The sequence below is a fragment of the Erythrolamprus reginae genome, chromosome 4 (assembly GCF_031021105.1).
Source record: "Erythrolamprus reginae isolate rEryReg1 chromosome 4, rEryReg1.hap1, whole genome shotgun sequence".
NCBI classification, from domain to species: domain Eukaryota; kingdom Metazoa; phylum Chordata; class Lepidosauria; order Squamata; family Dipsadidae; genus Erythrolamprus; species Erythrolamprus reginae.
In genome coordinates, this window is record NC_091953.1 from 16,470,617 (window position 1) to 16,489,413 (window position 18,797).

At 39.6% G+C, this 18,797-nt stretch overlaps 1 protein-coding gene across 1 annotated transcript; it reads right to left on the minus strand.

Moving 5' to 3' along the window:
- Positions 1 to 9,020: 9,020 nt before the first annotated feature.
- On the minus strand, positions 9,021 to 16,367 carry LOC139167221 (macrophage metalloelastase-like). Its single transcript, XM_070751661.1, has 6 exons — positions 16,194 to 16,367; positions 14,392 to 14,609; positions 13,374 to 13,519; positions 11,467 to 11,592; positions 10,711 to 10,872; positions 9,021 to 9,641 (listed from the first exon to the last, which is right to left on the minus strand). Exons 1-6 carry the CDS (start codon positions 16,305 to 16,307, stop codon positions 9,628 to 9,630), a joined length of 780 nt encoding a protein of 259 aa, XP_070607762.1. The 5' UTR covers positions 16,308 to 16,367; the 3' UTR covers positions 9,021 to 9,627.
- Positions 16,368 to 18,797: the final 2,430 nt, after the last annotated feature.

Genomic DNA, 18,797 nt, shown 5'->3' on the forward strand with positions numbered 1-18,797 from the left:
CCTTGCTTCCCTCCTTGCTTCCCTGCTTCCTTCCTTGCTTCCTTCCTTGCTTCCTTCCCTCCCTCCCTCCCTCCCTCCCTCCCAGGAGATTCCCAGAGAGGCCCCACGGTGGCTTCTCCGTGCCTTTTCTGGCCCTGTTTCCTCCCAGGAGATTCCCAGAGAGGCCCCACAGAGGCTTCTCCCTGTCTTTTCTGGTTACAGTTTCGGAGGCTCAGGTTCGTAAGTGGAAAATGGTTCGTGAGAAGAGGCAAAAAAAAATCTTGAACACCCGGTTCATATATAGAAAAGTTTGTAAGTAGAGGCATTCTTAGGTAGAGGTACCACTGTATTAATCTGGCTAGTGTCCTTAGTCTGTTCAGCTTCAAAATATTATTTTATCCCCTGGTTAGGGCTGGGGAAAAAAATATTCGAAGGGAGTTGGAATGAAAATAAGCTTGCAAAGACTTAGGGCTGGGGAAAAAAAACTATTTTAAAGGGGGTAGGAATTAAAAAATGCTGTAAGATGGGAAGATTGTTAGCACCTTGTTAGGGCTGAAAAAAGCTTTTTCAGAGGAAGTGGGAATGAAAACAACCCTGTAAAGACTTAGGGATGGAAAAAAAACTTTGGAGGGAGTAGGAAGTCGAGAAGATCATTTGAATTTGAAAACACATTGATGTCACCAGGCCTGGGGTCATTAGACTCCAGTCTCTGCCCAATGAATATATTTGGTAAGATAGTATGTGTGTGATTCTTTGATTTTAAAGGTTTAGTTTTTAAGCAAAGTTTTTAAAAGTCGTTACGTCTATTAATTGGCCTAGAATGTTTTATTATTGGATTTTTCACTAAAATGTTGTAAGCCGCTCTGGAGAGGGGTGGCATATAACTCCAAATAAATAAATAAATAAATAAATAAATAAATAAATAAATAAATAAATAAATAAATAAATAAATAAATAAATAAATAAATAAATAAATAAATAAATAAATAAATAAATAAATAAATAAATAAATAAATAAATAAATAAATAAATAAATAAATAAATAAATAAATAAATAATAAATAAATAAATAAATAAATAAATAAATAAATAAATAAACAAACAAACAAACAAACAAACAAACAAACAAACAAACAAAAAAATAAAAAAATTAGCACCTCTTTAGGCCTGGGGCGAAAAAGCTTCAAAAAAGCTACTTTCAGAGTATAAGATGCACCCAAATTTTCAGCCTCTTTTAGGGAGGAATAAGGTGCTTATACTCCGAAAGATATGGTAAATCCCCAAAATGTATTGTTTATATAGCTTAGACCAGTGTTTCCCAACCTTGGCAACTTGAAGATATTTGGACTTCAACTCCCAGAATTCCCCAGCCAGCATTTGCTGGCTGGGGAATTCTGGGAGTTGAAGTCCAAATATCTTCAAGTTGCCATGGTTGGGAAACACTGGCGTAGACAATAGACTAAACAGTGTCTAACCGCAAACTCATTTGAGCTTGGGAAATTCTCTTTCTATAACTTAAGAAGGGGAAGTAATTTTGCACCATTCTGCGATGTCTCTTTTTGAAAGTGAAAGGCAAACAGATAACCATTAATTGATTACTAAACTGTTTCATGAATTGACCCATATCCTTTGAAGTGTTGTACAAAGCCATTAACATTTCATCATAGTGATCATTAAAATTCCACAGTGATGAATTCTAATCATGTTCCTTTCAATACAATATGGTTGCCAAGTTCATATTAGAAACATAGAAACATAGAAGTCTGATGGCAGAAAAAGACCTCATGGTCCATCTAGTCTGCCCTTATACTATTTTCTGTATTTTATCTTAGGATGGATATATGTTTATCCCAGGCATGTTTAAATTCAGTTGCTGCGGATTTACCAACCACATCTGCTGGAAGTTTGTTCCAAGCATCTACTACTCTTTCAGTAAAATAATATTATAAATATTATTAAAATAATATTTTCTCACGTTGCTTCTTATCTTTCCCCCAACTAACCTCAGATTGTGCCCCCTTGTTCTTGTGTTCACTTTCCCATTAAAAACACTTCCCTCCTGAACCTTATTTAACCCTTTAACATATTTAAAGGTTTCAATCATGACCCCCCTTTCCCTTCTGTCCTCCAGACTATACAGATTGAGTTCATTAAGTCTTTCCTGATAAGTTTTATGCTTAAGATCTTCCACCATTTTAGTAGCCCGTCTTTGGACCCGTTCAATTATATTAATATCTTTTTCTAGGTGAAGTCTCCAGAACTGAACATATTTCCCCTTAAAATTTATTGTTTCATGGATAGAGGCAGTGGTGTGTTGCCTCTATCCACGAATGGATGCTCCACCCACCCGGCCCGGAGGTTATCAAAAACATTCTGTGCATGCACAGAAATGTTACATGCACACAAAGCGCATGCACCCAGGTGCTCCCATTCCCGAACCAGTAGCAAAGATAAGTGAAGCCCACTACTGATATAGGGCTCTTTTCAGTGAAATACAGTGGTCCCTCTACTTACGAACTTAATTCGTTCCATGACCAGGTTTTTAAGTAAAAAAGTTTGTAAGGAGAAGCAATTTTCCCCATAGGAATCAAGGTAAAAGCAAATAATGCATACGATTGGGGAAACCACAGGGAGGGTGGAGGCCCTGTTTCCTGCCAGGAGATTCCTAGAGAGGCCCCACGGAGGCTTCTCCCCACCTTTTCCGACCCTGTTTCCTCCCAGGAAATTCCTATAGAGGCCCCACAGAGGCTTCTCCCCATCTTTTTCAGCCCTGTTTCCTCCCAGGAGATTCCTAGAGAGTTCCCATGGAGGCTTCTCCCCGCCTTTTCCGGCCTTGTTTCCTCCCAGGAAATTCCCAGAGCGTTCCCATGGAGGCTTCTCCCTGCCTTTTTTGGCCTTGTTTCCTCCCAGGAAATTCCTAGAGAGGCCCCACGGAGGCTTCTCCCCGCCTTTTCCGGCCCTGTTTCCTCCCAGGAAATTCCTAGAGAGGCCCCATGGAGGCTTCTCACCACCTTTTCTGGCCTTGTTTCCTCCCAGGAGATCCCTAGAGAGGCCCCACGGAGGCTTCTCCCTGCCTTTTCTGGTTAAAGTTTAGAAGCTCAGGTTTGTAAGTGGAAAATGGTTCTTGAGAAGAGGCAAAAAAATCTTGAACGCCTGGTCCTTATCTTGAAAAGTTATTAAGTAGAGGCATTCTTAGGTGTTGTGGTTAGCTCTGGCCCAGCTCCTGCCCCAAGGACTTTGGATGTGGGGTGACATCCACATGCTGCAGGCCTGTTTTGCTCCCGGTGGAATCTGATGATGAAGGCTCCTCTGACCAAGAAGACATGAGTGGCAGGGGGGAGGAGAGTGTGGCAGACAGCTCAGAAGGAGATCAATTATCTAGCTCCTCCTTGGATTCCGAACAAAAGTTAATGATACAGCCACGCCTGTGGAGAGCGATGCATAGGCAGCAACAACTGAGAGATTATTATCAAAGAAAATGAGGCCACCTGTGGTTGGGTGGGGCTGTGGTAATTAGTGAAGCTGCTATAAATAGCAGCCTGTGGGTTTGGTCATTGTGGAGGATTATCTGATTGTTGTGTTTCGTGCCTGCTTTACTGACTTTGACTTTTTGTGTGCTGATTTTCCCCCGCTTGGAAACTAAACCAGAGCAAAGTGTGTTTCACTTTGTGAAAGAAGAAGGACTGTGAATTGCCTCACAGCTGCAAGCTAAGTATCTCAGAACTGATAAGGGACTTGTACAAATTACCAGTTTGTTTGGAGACAAGTGCTCTTTGCTATACAAAAAGAAGGCTTAGTTTATTTGCATTTTCGGTATAAAGAACATTGTTTTGAATTTTCAAACATGTGTGTGTCTGAAATTGTATCTGTGCATTTTCGGGAGGATTCTACCAGAGAGCCCGACAGAACATTAGGTAGAGGTACCACTGTGCAGGCTCTTTTTGCTCAAAGGGCTTCAAGTAGAATCATGCTCTGGGATCCTCTGGTGCCACGGGATTTTTAAAAGTTTTTGTTAACTTCTGATTCAGACAAAATGCTAAGAAGAAAGTTTTATCCAATCTGGCAACTCAGGCAGGTGGCTTGTTCTGATGGATAGAAACACCAGCCTCAACACACCTCATAAACAAGGGATCACTGTACACCGTTGGATTAAATAGGGGACTTCCCCCCTTTTTTTGTCCCCCCTGCTTAATGCAGTTTTGGGGTGACTGAAAAATTACTGAAGAAACAAACACTGAGACATCTCTGAGACGTGATTTCGTGCTAAGGAGTAAGCAGAATTGACTAACTCTGAAGTATCATATGTCACGAAAGGAGTTAGTTGATCCAGGAAGTTGACCTGGGCCAGATGGGTTATGTCTATATATCTATAATACTCTACACAAGGTAATTGTGTCTTATTTTGTGTGCGTGAGCTGGTGCACCTTCCACGCCCAGTGACTCAGTTCTATTTTAATGTTGTAAGTGAGCAACTCAGGATTGAAGCACACTTCTCGCAACTCATGAGCAATCAGGAACTGGGTCCTTTTGTGGTCTTCTTACGATGATATGAGGCAGACATATCAATGTCTATTTCCTTCTTTTTTGTTGCTGTCCGAATCCGTTGCTTCTGTGCCGGATCTTATTTGGCACCAGAAGGATTTTTTTTTAAAAAAAAAAAGTCGTTAGTGGCCATGATAGAAGCCTTATCACTTTTTTTCATGCATATGAAAGATCCACAGTGGTGCAGTGGCTAGAATGCAATGTTGTGGCTAACTCTGCTCACTGTCAGCAGTTCGATCCTGACCGGCTCAATAATAATAATAATAATAATAATAATAATAATAATAATAATAATAATAATAATAATGGTCATGGCTTACAAGTGGAACACTCAAAAAGGAGACAGAAGGACTAATACTGGCGGCACAAGAACAGGCCATTAGAACAAATGCTGTCAAAGCCAGAATTGAAAAATCAACAGATGATCCAAAGTGCAGACTCTGTAAAGAAACAGATGAAACAATCGATCACATACTCAGCTGCTGCAAAAAGATCGCACAGACTGACTACAAGCATAGACATGATGCTGTGGCACAGATGATCCACTGGAACTTGTGCCGGAACTACCATTTACCAGTGGCAAAGAACTGGTGGGATCATAAACCCGAAAAAGTGCTCGAAAATGAGCAAGGAAAACTACTGTGGGACTTCCGACTTCAGAATGACCGAATTCTGAAGCATAACACACCAGACATCCTTATTGTGGAGAAAAAGAAAGTATGGATCATCGACATCGCAATCCCAGGAGACAGCAGAATTGAGGAGAAGCAGCTAGAGAAATTAGTGAAATACGAAGATCTAAAAATCAAGCTGCAACGACTCTGGCATAAGCCATTGAAGGTGGTCCCAGTGGTACTTGGCACGCTGGGCGCAGTACCAAAGGATCTCAGTGGACATTTGAAAACCATTGGAATTGACAAAATCTCCATCATCATCATCATCATCATCATCATTATTATTATTATTATTATTTATTAGATTTGTATGCCACCCCTCTCCGCAGACTCGGGGCGGCTCACAACAATAATAATAATGTGATAATGTAACAAATCTAATATTTAAAAGAAGGCATCTAAAACCCCATTATTAAAAACCATACAACACAAACATACATACATAAAACTATATAAGCCTGGTGGAGATGTCTCAATTCCCCCATGCCTGGTGATATAGGTGGGTCTTAAGCAATTTACGAAAGACAAGGAGGGTGGAGGAAGTTCTGATCTCTGGGGGGAGTTGATTCCAGAGGGTTGGGGCCGCCACAGAGAAGGCTATTCCCCTGGGTCCTGCCAGATGACATTGTTTAGTTGATGGGACCCAGAGATTGCCAACTCTGTGGGACCATATCGGCCACTGGGATTTGTGAAGCAGAAGACGGTCCCAGAGGTACTCTGGTCCGATGCCATGTAGGGCTTTATAGTCATTACCAACACTTTGAATTGTGACCGGAAACTGATCGGCAGCCGATGCAAGCCACGGAGTGTTGGAGAGACGTGGGCGAACCTAGGTAACCCCACAATAGCTCTCGCGGCCACATTCTGCACGATCTGAAGTTTCCGAACACTTTTCAAAGGTAGACCCATGTAGAGAGCGTTGCAATAGGCATTGACTCAGCCTTTCAGCTTTCCGAGGTTGATGAAGTGAAGAGGGGGCAATGTGCTGACTCTGGAAACTGACTCTGCTTATTGGGGGCAATGTGCTGACTCTGGAAACCGCTTAGAGAGGGGTGTAAAGCACTGTGAAGCGCTATATAAGTCTAAGTGCTGTTGCTATATGATACATGCAATGGTATTAAAAAGTGATGCGATTTTTGAGGCCAGATACCTTGATTCTTTTGACTCTCCACAGAGTCCTTTTCCACCCTGAAAAACAGTCTCCCAAAACTGGCCTAGCACCTTTTGAATTCTCACTTGGGGAATATTAATTCTTCCAAGTTTGCATTTCTTTTTTTTGGTGATAGTTCTTTTGGACCTGATGTATATGTTAGGCCAGTGATGGCGAACCTTTTTTCCCTTGGGTGCCGAAAGAGCTTGCATGTGTGCTATCGCGCATGCACAAGTGCCTACACCCATAATTTAATGCCTGGGGAGGGCAAAAACTGCTTCCCCACCCCCCTGGAGGCCCTATGGAGGCCAGAAATGGCCTGTTTCCCAACTTCTGGTGTGCCTCGTAGCTTGTGTTTCACCCTCCCCAGGCTCCAAAGGTTTCCATGGAGCCGAGGGAGGGCAAAAATGCCCCGGAGGGTCTCTAGAAGCCAAAAATGCCCTCCCAGATCCTTTGTGCAAGCCAAAAATCGGGTGGCCAGCACACAAATGCATGTGTGGGCAATGAGCTAGGGCAACAGCTCATGTGCCAGTAGATATGGCTTCCCGTGCCACCTGTGGCACCCATGCCATAGGTTCATCATCACTGTGTTAGGCGATCGAAGCATAATTGGTAACTTTTCCTGTATAAACCATCTTCCACCTAGGGGAAGAGCCTTCTCTGTGGGAGCCCCGGCCCTCTGGAATCAATTCCCCCCAGAGATTTGCACTGCCCCCTTCCTCCTTGCCTTCCGAAAGAGCTTAAAAACTCATCTTTGCCACCAGGCTTGAGACTCTTAGATCTTCCCTTGACCACTAAATGCCTTAAGTATGATTGCTGAATGTTTGGTTACTGAGTTAATTTTTTAGCTTAATCTTCTCTTTCTAATTGTTTTTAATATTGTAGTACTAATTGGATTATATTACTGTACTTTTTTATATATGCTGTGAGCCGCCCCGAGTCCTCGGAGAGGGGCGGCATACAAATCCAATTAAAATAAATAAATAAATAAATAAAATTTGCAGTAAAATGTATTCATGCATTCATGGAGACAGATATAAATGTAAAACAAACGTCTGAAATATGACGTGCATTTCTGGTCTACAAATAATAATTAGGAAAAGACATTGACCATCTTTTGAGCAAATCCCTGTAATGTTATTCTTGGTGAAGCATGTCTTGTTGGAAAGCAATATTTGTGTTATTTCTGTGCTTTGCTTCCCTTAATTTCAGATTATTTTTTTTTACCTTTATGGATTTCTTTTTGCTTCCATGTTAAGAGTATGCTAATCACATCCAAACCAACCAGTTAAAGCAACCAGGAAATGGATTTAAGAAAAATAAAATAAAAATAAACTTGTATGGATGATTCTTCAGCTAAATTCAGAGTGTATTTTGAACAGGTGCATCCCCTTTCACAGATCATGCTAAATCAAAATACACCTGGTTTCTCAAACAGCAAGGATGGTCAAATGGACCAATATCTTATACTGATACATGGCAAAACTTCATAAGTCTCATGGGATCTTGAATAGCTTACTCCTGAAATTTGTGAGACAAACACTGAGATCACTGTGAGATGAAAAAAGAAATGTGTCTAGTCATTAATCCTATGACTTTTCTACGTGCCTTTCATATTGGTCTGCAATTGCATAGGCTATGCAGTGTTTCTCAACCTCAGCCGTTTGAACATGGGTGGACTTCAACTCCCAGAGTTCCTCAGTCAGCCATGAGAATTGAAGTCCATGCATCTTCAACATTGCTGAAAATTGGCAGTGTTTGTTTCATAACACCACAAGGCATGCCTGGCAATGTTCATGTGATTGCAGTGAGCAGTAGGCATCTATGAGCAAATCTCTTGAGTTTGGGTAATCTCAAAAAATCTCTTGAGCTCAGGCAATCTCACACTACTCACAAGAGCCTACAAAACTTTTGCCAGACCCATCCTAGACTACTGCTCATCTGTCTGGAACCCATACCACATCTCAGACATCAACACCCTTGAAAACGTCCAAAGATATTTCACCAGAAGAGCCCTTCACTCCTCCACTCGAAACAGAATACCCTACGAGACTAGGCTTTCAATCCTGGGCCTAGAAAGCCTAGAACTACGGCGCCTAAAACACGATTTGAGTATTGCTCACAAGATCATATGCTGCAACATCCTACCGGTCAATGACTACTTCAGCTTCAACCGCAACAACACAAGAGCACGCAACAGATTCAAACTTAATACGAACCGCTCCAAACTTGACTGTAAAAAATATGATTTCAACAATCGAGTTATCGAAGCGTGGAACTCATTGCCAGACTCAATTGTGTCAACCCCTAACCCCCAACATTTCTCCCTTAGACTGTCCACGATTGACCTCTCCAGGTTCCTAAGAGGCCAGTAAGGGGCGTACATAAGTGCACTGGGGTGCCTTTCGTCCCCTGTCCAATTTTCTTTCCTTTCTCTCACTTATCATGTATATTTTCTTTCTTTCATATATCCTCTCCTCTAAGTTCACTTTACCCTTATATATATTACTACATGTCTATTTTTCTTCCTATGTATTTGTGTATTGAGGAAATGAATAAATAAATAAAATAGTATTTTTTCTCTCCTGTTAAGATGTGTCACAGGCATAGCAGTTGTTTGTTAATTTCCTCATTAAAAAGCAAAGGAAGTATTGGAAAAACAAGAGAGCCATCCAGAGGATTGGATTCTTTATTAGCTATTTTTCTTAGGTACAAGAACATTTCCCAAAACATTTCCAGTCACTTACAAAAAACAACAACAAGGAATTATTACAAGGAAAATAAAACAACTAGATCCCCAAACTAATAACGAGAGACGGAATCTGATATATATCAATCCCCAAAGACTTCCTGGTACAGCCAGATCATGGTGGTTTCTCTACAGAGCCAGAAGATTGGTGTTGGTTTGATGTTGGTGAAAGTAAAGGCATCTATAGAACATGCACCTTGCAATCCATGATGGGATTGTACCAGTTTTACAAACGGTTTACTCCCAGCTGATCGTTGGATTATTGGTCCAAAACAGTAGAATCCCACCCCTGAATTCTGCATTTTGAATTGGACCAGGAAGTTAATCAACAACCAACGTATCTATTAAGTTTACGAAAGATGCCCTAATTCCTTAACAAAATACAGTCCACTAGTATTTCCCCGTTATATAACAGGCAACCAAACTTTTTGCTGCTTTTACTATGTTAAAAACTTAGTTGAAATAATGCTTTTGATCTGTGCAAAATACAAATTCTTCCATGCCATTTATATACAATGGGTTCTTCAATGGTTTCATTTCCTTGCCCCTAAGAAAGAAAAAAGAAGGGGCTTGTTAAAGAGAGTTTTTATTTATTTATTTATTATTTGGATTTCTAGCCCCCCACCCTTCTCCATCGAGTAGAGCATGTCAGAACGCCAAGTGTTAAAAAAACCTCTTCTAAATCTAATCTAAAACCCCAGTTATTAAAAAACAATCATCCATCATTCATTCCGTCACAATTTTACCTACGACCAGAGCAGGGTGCCAATACAATATATATACAAAGCTGAAAGGATGAGATCCTGTGGCCTAGAGGTTAAGCTACATGTTCAAATCCAAGTGAGGTATGGCTAGGTGATGAAAGAAAACAACCTCGAAATAGATCTATACCTTCATTTTCAGTTCAACAAAAATGTGTTACATACATACATACATGTATATATATATGTGTGTATGTATAATGTTTTGTAGAATATTTATTTATTTTGTAGGTTTGAGAGGATAAATCAAAGTAATATACATCAATAAAAAATAAGAAGAACATTAGGGATATATGTGTGCATGTGTTTGTGTGACATATTTTTGCTCATATATATATATATATCCGATGGCATGGGGCGAGTTGTCATCAGTATGCCTTTAGGCAGTTTTAGCCTCCAGTCCCCTAATTATCTTGGTTTCTCTTCTTTGCACTTTTCTAGAGTCTCAACACCTTTTTTATAATGTGGCTACCAAAGCTGGATGCAGTATTCTAACTGGTCTAACTAAGGCTTTATGGAGTAGCTTTAGTACCTCACTTGATCTTGATTGCATTCCTCTGTTAATGCAACTTAGAATTGCATTGGCTTTTTTGTCTGATGCTGCACACTGCTGGCTCATATTTAATTGGTTCAGTAGCGGGTTGTTACCAGTACGAGCATGCATGTCCAAGCAACAAAATGGCTGAAATCTCTCTCTTGCATGCATCCCCTCATGAGATTTTGCTTCCTGCACATGCACAGAAGCAAAATCTCACTTGGATGCATGTGCACACCCGTTGATCACCCAGAGCTGCATACAGAACACAGCAGAAATGGCGGTAAGTAGGAACTCCCGCCTGAATTGGTTGTACTTACCGTACAATCTCTGAATTCTTTGTCTGTCGTTAATTGGGAGACGGAAGGAGCTTGGGTTGTTGTAAGAATATGTTGGGTACATCAAAGAGCCAACGACATTAGAATGGGAAAGTCCTAAAGCATGACCAAATTCATGTGCAGCAACAAGGAACAGGTTGACCTCTAAAAAAGAAAGAAAGAAAGAAAGAAAGAAAGAAAGAAAAATGTGTCAATTACCAGAAACCCATATATGGCCTCCTATGTCCCAGGACTATAATTAATACCTTTTTATTTACTTATTTATTTATTAGATTTTTATGCCGCCCTTCTGTTTAGACTCAGGACGGCTTACAACATGTTAGCAATAGCACTTTTTAACAGAGCCAGCATATTGCCCCCACAATCCGAGTCCTCATTTTACCCACCTGGGAAGGATGGAAGGCTGAGTCAACCTTGAGCGGGTGATGAGATTTGAACCGCTGACCTATAAATCTACAGTCAGCTTTTTAGGGATAGAAGTCCAATTGGCTCTCATGACAGGGGTCAGGGCAAAAATAGAACTGGATTTAATCTAAGTATAATATAAAATATAATTTATATTCCCAGTTTTAGAAATATTACAATTCAGGGTTAAATATTTCAGAGGTTTTCAGGTATCATCACCTAGTTGTTAGGTTGCGATCAATTACTCTTTATTTATGAGGTTAATGGTCTTGGCAGTAATTTTCATTATAAAGTAGATGAGCAATAATCTCAAACAGTTCAGGAGTGACTTACCTCTGTTATACTCTGACCATTTCTCTGCTTCATCGAAATGTGTATCTCCCCCAATTCCTGATCCAGGAAAGAAAGCATGAGCCAAAACTCCTCCTCGGCGATCAAAAGGGTTATAATCACCATGTTCTAAAATTGAAATATAACATAATAAGCCATCAATAAATAAGATGGTAGGTTAGAAGCAGAGTTGGGTTCCTCCTGCTTTGGACTGGTTTGCCTGAACCAGTTGCAAACTTCTGGTGATGTCACAATGACATCATGAAACTGGATCAGTCCGTGGCTGCTGCCATCTTTTAAAAAAAATGGATTTTTTTTTCTGAATTTTTTGGGGAGGGAATTTTTCCCTAGCTTGTTTCCCCTTGCGAATGCACAGAATCTGGGTTTCTGACACTGCACATGCATCACCATACTTTTTTGGCTTTTGGGGCGGGGCTATCTTTGTACTGTGCATGTATGTACACACTTTGTTTAGTTTAGTTTAGTTTTATTAGATTTGTATGCCGCCCCTCTCCGAAGACTAGGGGCGGCTCACAGCAACAGCAGTACAATATACAAAGTACAAATCCAATATAAGTTAAAAGCAATTTAAAACCCCTAAATATTATAAAACGATCATTAGTACACAATCATACCATTCTCATATATTACAGTGAGAAAAAGGTGGTGCTGGGGGGGACAAGATAGTTATTCCCACCATGCCTGGCAACATAGATAGGTCTTCAACATCTTGCGGAAGGTGGGAAGAGTAGGGGCAGTTCGAATCTCTGGGGGGAGTTGATTCCAGAGGGCCAGGGCCGCCACAGAGAAGGCTCTTCCCCTGGGTCCCGCCAAACAACATTGTTTAGTCGATGGGACCCGGAGAAGGCCAACTCTGTGGGACCTGATTGGCCGCTGGGATTCGTGCGGCAGAAGGCGGTCCCGGAGGTATTCTGGTCTGATGCCATGTAGGGCTTTATAGGTCATTACCAGCGCTTTGAATTGTGACTGATCGGCAACCAGTGCAGGCCGTGTCCGCACAACACGGGAGGAATCGAACCAGCAGCGAGGTAAGTTAGAACCCATCCTTGGTTAGGAGCATTATGCTGCCATTTTCAACACCTTTAAGTAAACCTATTTCCTTTTTCTTGACTTTCACTATCCATATAATCAGGGGTGGGCTACTGCCCATTCCAGTTGGCAATAGCAATAACATTTAGTCTTATATACCACTCCATAGTGTTTTATAGCACACTCTGGGTGATTTAAAATGTAAGCATTATTTGCATATTGCTCCCAACAATCTTGGTCCACATTTTACCAACCTCGGAAGGATGGAAGGCTGAATCAACCTTGAGCCCTGTCAGGATCAAACTCCAGGCTGTGGGCAGAGTTTGCCCTCAATGATGCATTCTAACCATTGTGCCACCATGCCTGGCAACATAGATAGGTCTTCAACATCTTGCGGAAGGTGGGAAGAGTAGGGGCAGTTCGAATCTCTGGGGGGAGTTGATTCCAGAGGGCCGGGGCCGCCTTCAATTATCTGAACCTTTTTTTAAAAATGGAGCTTACAATTGGATGACCATTTGAGATGGAGTCTGACCCATTCAGATGAAAGTAGAACTACTATTTCCCATGCACGATGTCAATATAAACATCAGGCCTTCTAGGGGGGAAGACACCCTCTGGATTATACTCTAGTCCAGGTGTCTCCAGCCTTGGCAACTTTGAGACATGTGGACTTCAACTTCCAGAACTCTGTGAATTGAAATCCACAAGTCTTAAAATTGCGAAGGTTGGAGACCCCTGCCATAGTTAACCTTGAATGTGATCGGTGAAAGCAGAAAGAAATTGAATGATGCTTCAGAAAGGGATGGGAATTGTGTGAAAAATGCATATTTGAGAGCTAGGTTAAAAACAGGCAGCCTTACCACCATGTTCAAAAGCTATTTCAATGTCAGCAGGTCTGGAAACCTTGTGGAACTTCAGCGGAGTCACATCACTCCAAACACGGAATGCCTTTGCTATGGCTGCATCTACTGGACCTCTTTTCAAATCTGGAGTGTAATTCTTAATCCTGTAAGTAATGAAAGAATGACAAAATATTACTATGCAAGAAATCATGTAACAATACAGTGATACTTCTGCCTAGGAACACCTCTACTTACAAACATTTCTAGATAAGAACTGGGTGTTCAAGATTTTTTTGCCTCTTCTCAAGAACCATTTTCCACTTACAAACCCAAGCCTCCGAAACTGTAACCGAAAAAGGCAGGGAGAAGCCTCCGTGGGGCCTCTCTAGGAATCTCCTGGGAGGAAACAGGGCTGGAAAAGGCAAAGAGAAGCCTCCGTGGGGCCTCTCTAGAAATCTCCTGGGAGAAACAGGGCCAGAAAAGTCAGAGAGAAGCCTTCATGGGGCCTCTCTAGGAATCTCCTGGGAGGAAACAGAGCCTCCCTCCACCCTCCCTGTGGGTTTCCCAATGACATGCATTATTTGCTTTTACATTGATTCCTATGGGAAAAATTGCTTCCTCTTACAAACTTATCTACTTAAGAACCTGGTCACAGAACAAATAAAGTTCGTAAGTAGAGGTACCACTGTACATTCTTTTTATATATTAAAAAAACAACCTCATTACCTGACTCAATAGTGTCAACCCCTAACCCCCAACATTTTTCCCTTAGACTATCCACGATTGACCTCTCCAGGTTCCTTAGAGGCCAGTAAGGGGCGTACATAAGTGCCCCAGTGTGCCTTCCGTCCCCTGTCCAATTGTCTCTCCTTATCTCATTTATCTTTTCTTCCTTTCAAATATGTTCACCTATACTTTTATATCTTTTCTTCTATTCATTTCTTTAGCTATATTACTACATATCTATTCTCTTCAATGTGTATTATGTATTGCACTAAATAAATAAATAAAAATAAATAATAAAATAAAAATTAACCTGTATGTGAGGACTCTTTTAGTCCAGATTCTTACTGGAGCTTTTTGTCCTTCAGTGACATCTGAGACGCCACACCGAGGCTGTTTCATTACATTTAATGTGTCTTTATCCATTTTCCCACTGACAGCTAAATGGAAGAATTTCTGCATTTCTCTCAGCCGTTCGTGCATGCTGCGGCCATCTTTATAATATGTTGGGAAGAATTTGTCAAGATAAGCCTGGATTATGAAAAAGGAAAATCATAAATGTTTCATACATCTTTTGTACCATGCTAATTTTCTGAATGCAGAGAAAGGAACATTTAATCTCTAAGGTGTACAGGCAGCTGTCAGGGTTCCGACGGATGCCCTAATTAAATCACGAGCCTTAAGCCAAGTTTCAAAAGAAATCCAGTTGTTTATTAGGAGCATCATGTTAGCACATTCCAGGTGGAGCAAACTTTGACCCCATGTAATTTATACCCCATCATGACCCCATTTTCCCCCTTCCCTCAAAGTGTGTCATCAATCACATTCACCAATAGAGCAATTTTGGGGTTTGTGGAGATCACTCCCCTCCGTGGGTAACCCTGGGAGACAATTTTGAGAGAGATGCATTTGGAATGTGCATCTGTTTTTAGCTGCCATGCTGCTTCATCAGTTTCCCACCCCTCCTTTCCTATGGCAACTCGAGAGCAGGCCAGAGGTGCTATGTGAGTTGACAATAGCTTTGACTTATAGCAATTAATTTAGTGTTCAATGTTACAACAGCATTGAAAAAAGTGACAGGACCATTTTTCACACTTACGACCATTGGAGCAACCTCATTGGTCATGTGATCAAAAACCCATTGCTTGGCAACTGGCATTATTTATGTATTTCTATCCTGCTACAGGCTTGATGCCAATAAATGGTGCTGTATTTATTTACTCTGTACATTATATTGTAGAGTAATTGGTGACTAGCCACCATTTTTCATCCTTTCCCACCAAACACAGCCAGTTAGTTTTCATTTACTCTGGTGACTATCCTGTAAACTTTAATAGATATCCTCAGAGAAGAGACAATATAGTCATCCAATAAGGATGTCAGCTGGGTAATTAATAGACTTATAAACTAGACTTATGTGAGTTGAGTGACCATATAAATTTAACAAATAAATTTAAAAAAATGGAAGCTGCTATAGAATTCTTTCAGCAACTAGTGGGTAAATCTCTCAATCTTTGAGAATTTTTACTGGTTTAAAATTCTGATTATGTGGTCTGTTATCATGAGAACTAAAGGAGAAGAAGATTGTTCTATTTTTAATTGAATGCAACTGTTGTTCCTTATTCCTGCTAGATTTGTCAATTTTTTAAATCACAGATGTATTTATTTATTTTACTTTTGACACCATAAGCGATGGTCAATAGAAAGAAAAAGACTTGTGACATCATAAAAATAACTTCTCTTTATATATACAGTATATCTGTCAGTGTTTTTGGAAAGGCTTATGTTAAGTTGAAATGTCTATCATAGATTTTGTATACATAAGGTATTATGGACTTCCTAAACAATAATGGAAAGAAGTTAAACAATACAACAACAGATACTTCATTAGGAAAGCAAGAGATAAGTCAGCATGTGGATGGAATACCACTATAGAGGCCAACAGATATCAACTTGAGTAGCATGATGAGGGGAAAAAGGCAAAGTTATGCATGCAGAAATAACAATACAGATTTATATCCCTTAAGCAAATAATTAATTTAAAAATAATAAGAAGTAGGATAGCAGCAGAATCAATCAAAACCATACGTGATATGAAGCTTTGATGGAACTTACATGAAGAAGTTTTGTGTCTTCCTCACTTGGTCCATCTGCAGAACCGTCCAGATCTATTGGGATAGCAAATAAAGAAGGCAGAAAAATTGTGGCACAGATCAGGATGTACTTCATGATGATCCTAATTGCAAGGAGACTTGCAAGAAGACTTTGGACCTATGATGCTTGTCACCCAAGGACCACATACTGTATTTATAGAGGACCCATGGGTTTTGCTGCTAGTTCCTTAGTGACTCATTCTGTTGTGTTGTCTGTGGTTTTGTAAATTTATGTAATATTTTGAATAGTTTATGTAATATTTTAAACAATTCCACAATAGGTGAAAACTTCCCTCACTAACGACAGTCCTACACAGGAAGCCATCTACATCATTCTTGGGTTACTCTCCAAAAAAGTGACTTCCTTAAATTGAGCTAGAGATATTTCTTTATTTGGAAGAATGGATGAAATTTACTCAAATTTACTCAAAATAAAAATGTATTGAGCTATCTCAGCCCAACAGTCTCCACAAGATAATTGTTGTGGTGGAAAAAAAGACAAAAACGTTCAAGAAACATTGCCAAGAAAGGAAGGCTCTGGAATCATAAACAGAGCTGGGCTGCAACAATTTGAACAATCACAAGATGGCACTCATAAAGATTAAATTTTGATAGTCATAGGTAAAAATATTTCTTACAGTAGGACCCAAGTTCGTGCAAGATAAAGAAATAGGTATAGAACCAGGTTCTTGTAAGTTGGTTTACACTGTTTTTTTTAACTTTACACCTATCTATAAACAATAAGCAAATATTGTAAAGGTGATATAAGTAATTTAATAGGATTATTCAATTTCACTTTTTCTCACATTCAATTTTTTTTAAAAAAAATGTCAATTTTACTCCTGAGGTATTATTTCATTGTTAAACAGCTTAAAACTGATGGAAAATAGAATTCTTTACATAATTCTTTATTGGCCAAGTGTGATTGGACACCCAAGGAATTTGTCTTTGGTGAATATGCTCTCAGTGTACATAAAACAACATATACATTTGTCAAGAATCATAAGGTACAACATTTAATGATTGTCATAGGGGTCAAATAAGCAATGAGAAAACAATCAATATTAATAAAAAATCTTAAGGATACAAGCAGCAAGTTACAGTCATATAGTCATAAGTGGGAAGAAATGGGTGATAGGGATGATGAGAAAATAGTAATAATAGTGCAGACTTAGTAAATAGTTTGACAGTGTTGAGGGAATAATTTGTTTAGCAGAGTGATGGCGTTTGGGAAAAAACTGTTCTTGTATCTAGTTGTTTTTGGTGTGCAGTGACCGTAGTAACTAAATGAATCAAAACAAACAAACACACAAACAAACAAGAATCCTTTAATTGAATAAAATAAAAACAAAGCAAATGATTTTTTGCCATTCTTCACTGGTCTTCTGGATTAAAGCTGTTCCAAGCATACAGAAATTTTTATCTAATTGCAGCAGAACAGCTAATGACCTTAGGGAAATTGACAAAGAAGGACAATAGAAGACAAGATGCGGCCCATTATGATGTTTTATATGTATTGTTTTACATGATCACGTTAGAAAATTAAGTGTTAGAAATCTTCAGAATCATGAACGTAGCCATATGCCTTGGATTGCTTACAATATCATATTAAGCTATGGTTAATTTAATAATGCTAATTAAGAATTGCTTAGAGGATCTTCGGAATTATGTCACTCTAATTTTTTAAGAGAATATTAAAATCAAACATAATGTTGACAGACAAATAAAATAAATTATAATTGACAGTATATTTTTTTATTCCTTGAATACATAATGACATTCAAATATGCTTGTTAGCTACCGTATCTTTAATTTTTGGTACAATTTTGAGATTTTGAAGAAAGTAAGAGTTAGAACAGGCAATTTTTTTAGCTTCGCTTTTTTGTGAATATTTCAAATTCAGGTGGTTGAATTTGATTTTTTTTTAAAAAAAATATTCAGTGTAAATTTTTTATGCACATTGTGTTATGCCCATTTCTCCAGGTTTATTTTTGTTTGCAATGTTGCAATTTCTTTCTAAGCTGAAGGTAATACACAGTTGGCTTTGGGAGAATTTGGAAGGCTACTCAACTGAGTTAATATCTGGATTGAATTGTACTGCAATTGTGTTGGAGGCACTGAGATGTTTCTGAGTTGTAATAGCGTTAGCATTTATACCACTTCACAGTGCTTCACAGCCCTCTCTAAGAGGTTTACAGTGGGTAAGCATATTGCCTCCAACAATCTGGGTCCTCATTTTACCAACCTTGAAAGGATGGAAGGCTGAGTCAACCTTGAGCCTACTGAGATTAAATCTGCCAAACTGTTGGCAGCTGGTGAGCAGCAGGAGTAGCTTGCAGTATTGCACTCTAACCACTACACCACTGAGGCTCTGTATAAATGATTAACTGATGACACCATGTTGCCTGTGGGGGACCCCCAATATCTGGATAGATGCACTGATAGCTAAGACTTGAGAGGAGTAATAGCTAATGATTTTCACGTAGTGGCCAAGAATGCTACATAGAGATGTCCACAGTCACCAAATATCCATTTTTACTTATTTTTTCTTATTTATTTATTTTAT